The sequence below is a fragment of the Charadrius vociferus genome, unplaced genomic scaffold, assembly GCF_000708025.1.
Source record: "Charadrius vociferus isolate BGI_N301 unplaced genomic scaffold, ASM70802v2 scaffold370, whole genome shotgun sequence".
In the NCBI taxonomy this organism is placed as follows: domain Eukaryota; kingdom Metazoa; phylum Chordata; class Aves; order Charadriiformes; family Charadriidae; genus Charadrius; species Charadrius vociferus.
Genome location: NW_009646744.1, coordinates 3,231,463 through 3,237,863, shown reverse-complemented (window position 1 = coordinate 3,237,863; position 6,401 = coordinate 3,231,463). Strand labels below are relative to the sequence as shown.

The window sequence follows — 6,401 nt, the reverse complement described above, 5'->3', positions numbered from 1 at the left end:
AGCAGAAGCACACAAAAGCCATAACTCCTGTCCAGCATCCTGATATTTACTGTAGCTCTGTAATAAACTGAACCAAAGCAAGACCGTCCCTTGAACGGGTCTACGCTCTAACAGATTACTGCCTTTTTCCTTATACGTTACACAAGTTTGCACAATCCCCAGTATAAATGTGTTTTCTTTGATGTCAGCCATGAATTCTTGCTCTCTCTAAAATAAGCTCGATTATAGCTATGATTTATAAATTACCACAGCAAAGTGCAGCTGGAAATGGAAAATACAAAGTCTCTGGAATCATGTTGTTATATTTTAAGGCTGTGTGATTTGTAATCTAAAACATTCACAGGGGCTGAAGGAATGTCTGTCAATTGTTTGCTATTTTAATCGCATATGCACTCTTTTAATCCTGAGGAGAGAAAAGCAATTATGTTTCACTTTCGGTTCTTACTAGCTGTTGTCAGTGCTGGCCATGGATTGCCTGCAAAATTTGTGATCCACTGTAATAGCCCAGGCTGGGGCTCAGACAAATGCGAGGAGCTGCTGGAAAAGACGGTGAAGAACTGCTTGGCTCTGGCTGATGAAAAGAAGCTGAAATCAATTGCATTTCCTTCAATTGGCAGTGGCAGGTAAGGCTGTTACATACTTGATGCCAAATAGGTCACGTTTTCTAAGTGCCATCTCATATGTGCCAGTCCCTTCTCCCTGTACAGAACCCATAGCTGTGATGCTGATGTTCGTTTCTTGTTCGTTTCGGTTCCCCGAATGAAATGTTTCTTCCAGGTTCGTTCAAGCTGCGCGTGGAGCCTGCAGTGTTCTCCTGACTAATTCAACTTTGGCAGGTCTAGTAGTGATCCCTGCGGAATCTTAAAGCATGCCAATAGGTCAAAGAGCATAAAACAAACTTTTAAAGAGGATATTAAAAAGACTTTTTTCAAACTATCAATTTGTTTGTATAAATTGGGGATGTGGAGGAGAACGTGAAGAAACGGGGTCTGTTTTACCTAGTTTTGGTGCATAATGAAACTTCCTGCAATATATGTCTTAGGATGGACAGAAGCTACATATCAGTGTTCGTTTAAGCAGCAAACCTGAAGTGCCACGATTCTCAGGATTTGCAGAGTCACTTCAAGCTTTCACCCAAAATTCGTAAGCTGAATTCCATGCAGTTTACATCATGGAAAACATCATCTTTCACGAAAAAAAAAAGGCCTTAAAAGCCTTTGCCAAGGTTTTTGAAAGCCAAAGTCTAAAGTTAAGGTCCTCTGGCTTTGTAATGGGTGCTCAGTGCCTTTGAAAGTTGGATCATGATTTTAAGAGTCCGAATACGGACTTCACTTTTAAACTGAGGCTCTCGAGTTTGGGGTGGGGAAGAAGGTTTGGAACACTCGGCCCGTAGCGATTGCTCGGTATGAAGACCGAGGGCCACATCTAGGCTGAATTACACAGTTGTGTATTTAACCCTGAACAACTGCCCCTGTTTGAGTTTGCCATGAAAGAAGTTGGCTGATGTACAGCGAGAAAATTCTTCTCATTGTGCCGTGTTGCAACACGAGATTAATTCCTGCATATTCTGTGGGTTGGGGCAGGAAGCGCTGTTTGAGCTTTTGGGTGAATGACAATAAAGAAATAGAAGTTTCACTAGGATAATAAATGTAAGCGACTTGCATCAGACAAAGCTCCAAATAAGGTTAATTTGCAAGGGTGTCATTTTAAGGAGGTAACATGAGCCTACTTTGTAGAACAGTGGAGAAACACAGCGGAGGGTTCGGACTAAGCTGTTGAATTAGCTGTCAGGTTCACGGGCTGGTCAGTACAAAGAGAAGTTCTCAGTTGCTCTTTGGGAGAAACTGTGTTCCTCCACGGACTGTAGAGTGACTATGGAATTGGGTATGTAGGTGCCTAAAGCAAGACCATGTAAAATATCTTCCACGGAACCTTTTCTTCTCTGGAGAGCTCCCAGCAAAGAACAGTTCCCAACCCTTGTTGCGAAGTAGTTGATTGGCGTTGGAAGATGATGAAACCCTGAATAATCATGAGATTCACATTCTGTTACGAAATCTGGTTACTGACAGGCAAGGTCTGTGGCAACGTTCTCAGCTTGGCATATGCACGTCATTCCACTCAAGCCAGTTGAAGTGGTGTTTTTAAAAGATGGAGAGGGATCAACAGGCCTTGAGAAATATATGAGGTTGTGTATTTTCCCTTTTTCTTTTAATTAGAGATATTCAAGCATAAATTAATGTTGGAGAGAACAGAATATATTCTGACAATGCTCTTTACTTGTTTTTATGAAGTCAGAAGCGTTAAAAAAAAATAAAAGTAAAGCTTTTAAAGACAGCAAATGCCAAAGACACCACATGTATGCAGCTGTTCTAGTACAGACATCTGTCAAGCAGACATCACCCAATAAACCCACATAAACAGTTTCATTCTCTTTTATAGTTGAGGAATGGGATTACATGAGGGCAGTTCAAATAAATCACGGGGGGAAATAAAATAGCATACTTGTAGCGTTCAGTGGGCCAGATGCTCAGCCACAGCCAACTTGTGGAAAGCACAAGAAGGGCGCTGTGCAGAGGTAGCCTGGAGTTCAGTCTGGTAGGGCCAGCAGGAGAACGGGGAAAGGGGAGTTAGGGATTGCACATAAAGTCCTCCTGGGAGGAGGGATTTCGTTCTGAGGCTCTGACTTTGATCTGAATTGACACTAGCTTGGCTAAAGTCTCAAACTGCCTTTTCACAAGAATTTAACTCAGACCAGTAGATCGAGGCAAGAGGTTTCTGTTTCTTCTTGCAACCCACGCATGGCCATTGGACTTTTCTACTCTGTCTCTTTCCTCTCTTGTGGGACGGTGCTCCTAAACAATTTCCTTTAATCGGCTTCCCTGTGTGCGTGTCTCCCTCTGACCAGGCTGCTCTTCTTTCTCTTGCCCGGTTGCGAGTACCTTGCTGGAAGACTCCTGAAGTGGAAGCTGTGTGACTTCAGAGTCCCCTGCGAGCAATCCCAAAACGGCAGATAGCCTGATTTTGATGCTGGCCTGCATGACAATTCCTGCTCGGGAGCAAAATTCCTCAAAGATCCGTTCAATAAATGCCAGGGTGCAGCATTCATAAGTAACTAGCAAGTGATCAGACGCGGAGGCGTGCTGAGTCTGTGTCTTTTTCTCTGTGTAAGCTGACAGTAGGAAGTAGCCCCTATGTCAAAACTGTGCTCTCAGTTGATTAACTTGTCACACAGCTGATTCTCCCTGACCAGCTCATTGGGCTTTGGAGGAGTACAAGGTTTTTTCAAAATGCTTTTTCCTTTTTTTTTTTTTTCTTCTTCAGTAGAAGAAAAAATTGGGCATTTTCGGAAAAGAAAGAAACAGCATGAGCTATTTCATGTCATCGTTTTTGAAATATCACAACCGTTATCTTCAGGCATCATGTAGAATATCACATTACAGGCAGCGCTACCACAGAATTGCTCTTGGGGTATATTTTATGGTAAGGTAATGTGCAGTGAGTGGGCAGTGACACAGGCAGTTGCCTTTCTCATTCTGTGTCTTGCAGCATGTAATGAGAAGGAGAGTAGAACAGCGTTTTATTACCAGTTTGGTGCTCCAGTGAGCAAACGCTAAGTGATGTCTCACCTGGTACTGCCAGAGGTGAATTTAGCCCAGCTTCTTCCAATTGCTGAGGAAACTCGGAGAAACTCAGCCATCTGTGTAATCTGTAAATTGTTAGTAGTATTAATAGTACCTACTTTATAACAGGGAGTATTGACCATCGTATAGCTGTAAGTGTATGTCGGGCAACCAGGTGACGTTCAACAGGATCTTTAAAATTCTGTTTGGGCCCTGCTGGTGGGAGTGGTGGTGTCCATCACCCTCAGGCTGGTCACTGTGGCTCTGAGTTTGGCGAGGGCGAAACCCCAGCCTGGGTGGGTAGCCGTTCTTCCTGAGTTCTGCAGCAATGCTCGGGCCACATTCGGAGTAGTTACCGGGTGTAATTTCAGGAGTTTGCCATGACCTGTAAAACTCCCAGTTCAGGTCCTGGCTTTGTTCAGACCATTCTACTCGTGCTTGACCTGTTTTAAGATTAGATGAAACTTTCAGTCAAGGGCTGCTAGATAAAAATGTGACAAAGCTTGTAAGAAGGGTTCCTGGGGTAGACATTGAGCTTTGAAATTCAGTCACGCAGTTTTGTCATCTGAGAAAGCAACAAGGTTTGTTCTGTTTGTGGCTTCTCCAGAAGAAGGGGGCGGGAGCCTCTTCCTTAGGCATTACTAGAGGAGTCGAAAGGCCTCTGTTTTTCAGATCTTTCTGGTTGATACCAAGCAGATGTCCTTCAACATATTTTTCTTAGGACTGTACTTCCATTGAATCACCCTGTAATTAAAAAGGCTGTAAGGAGTGTTGGAAGTGTTGCTGAGGTTGGCTTAGAAAAGTCATCAAGTCCCTTAAGTCTCTCCTCAGCCCTGACACAGCTGCTTTGGCTTCCCGAGCCCAGTAACTTTAGACTGACCCCACCTGGGCAAGGCTCCCTGGGACCCAGGGGAGCAGATCTGCTCACCTTCCCTCAGCCTGCTTCACTTTTTCTCCCACATGTGAAATGGTAAGAGTGGTGTTTCTCACTATCAAACAACTAGAACTCATTCTTTTTTCCTTTTCAGTCTGCAGCGAGGCTGTACAAGTGACTTCTTTAATTTTGTGCTATACTATTAATCATTAAGAGTGGTAAAACCACTTTGTACTTTGTGCCTTTTCATGCTTCATTTTCTATATCAAGTTCTCAATCCCTTTTTATTTTTTCTGTGATGGTTGGTTTGCTTTCCGGACGGGTTTGACTCTGCAACTCTAATGTCCCTGCTGCTTTCCTGAACGTTTCAGGAAGACTGTTAAATGAGAATAATTGACCCATCAGATATTGTAAGGTTCAACCCATTGATGTGTGTGGACTCTGTATTCATATTTTAGGAATGCTTTTCTTCTGTTGGAACATTTTAAGTCTTGCCTAAGCAAACAAGTTTGTAGCTTCTAATTCAGACTGTAAACACTGGCTTTGGAGCTTTATTTACCGTGCTGCCGTAGAGAAAAGACCGATTTATACCATCCAAAGCTTGTTCAGCAAGTCTTGAGTTTCTTTTCTTTGTGTCTCTCCTTCTAGAAACGGCTTCCCAAAGCAAACGGCTGCTCAGCTGATCCTGAAAGCCATCTCCAGCTATTTCGTGTCAACAATGTCCTCTTCAATCAAGACGGTGTACTTCGTGCTCTTCGACAGTGAGAGTATAGGGATATACGTGCAGGAAATGGCCAAACTAGATGCCAACTAAGCCTAGAAAGCGACAGTACTCTTCTGCCCATCGTCCTCCCCGAATCCTTAACTCCTTGTGAAGCAGAGCATCCCTTATTTTAAATTTTGCTCATCTAGGGGAATAAAGGTGGGGGTTTTGTTGAGTTTTTTTTGTTTCGTTTGGGGTTTTTTTTGTTTGTTTTGTTTTTACTTTCTGAAATGTTTTATGTTGGCACTGATAGTTGGCATTACTGCTGTTAATGCACTGTATACCAGGCATCGTCTGAACTTAGTGTAATCTAGGAGATTTTATAGTTTTATTTTAATGAAGTATGGATTGAAGCAGAAAGCCGTTAGGAGTATGTAGTCTTTTACTTGTGAAAGAAACAGGCCAACCCTATTTTGTAACTGTGTTGTGGTGCTTTATCAATACATCGAGTGGCGTTCCTTTCGTTTTTTAAAAGAACAGATGCTATAAACCTAATTTGTGTTCGTTTATTGTCTTAATGATAAATCTGGAAGAAAAAATACAGAAACCCTGTTGTCCTTAATTATATTTACAATTTTGAAATCGTGTGAATTGATTTAGTAAAATGTTTGAACTGTTGCTGTTGGTGTACTTGAATTAATTTTTCCATTAAGCCTTTGTTTTCTAAATCCTGAGAAGTTAGTCACGAGAGGGATGAGAAAACACCAGATCTGAACCAGTGGCCTGGAAACCTCTTACCTGCACTGGCCGCGTGCGTGCCCAGCGACGCTCGGCCAGAACCACTTCCAGTGAGCGTTCAGACTTTCCAGTTGGTGCTTCAGATCCTCCTGTTCAGAATCAGAGTTAATTGACTGTTTAGTTTGGGAGGTTGCAGCATTTTAGATCAAGCAAGGCCTAGGATTTTTTGAACTAGTTCCAACGATTTAATATTGGCCTTTTTGAAGCCATTTTGTATTTTTTCCAAATATTTATGAGCCCGGTTTGCATTGGTTGCCATACCATTTGCACAGCTGAAATCCATACCGACATAAACCTTTACGGAAGCCACTTGGTTTTGCACTTTGAGAAAGAAGAGGTTACGCGTTCAAAAGCTATTGCACATGAATGCTCGCTCTGAAGAGGAAGCTCTTCCTTTGAAGTCTTT

The 6,401-nt window shown here is 42.6% G+C and overlaps 1 protein-coding gene across 5 annotated transcripts in view; it reads left to right on the top strand.

Moving 5' to 3' along the window:
* Window positions 1–5,875, top strand: part of LOC104291694 (core histone macro-H2A.1) — a 38,332-nt gene extending 32,457 nt beyond the window's left edge. For all 5 annotated transcript variants that reach the window (XM_009890988.1, XM_009890996.1, XM_009890972.1 and 2 more), the window contains exons 7-8: window positions 449–623; window positions 5,143–5,875. In XM_009890988.1, coding sequence (XP_009889290.1) covers window positions 449–623; window positions 5,143–5,308 — 341 coding nt within the window. In that variant the 3' untranslated portion in view covers window positions 5,309–5,875. The remainder of the gene's footprint in view (window positions 1–448; window positions 624–5,142) is intronic.
* The last annotated feature ends 526 nt before the right edge of the window (window positions 5,876–6,401 follow it).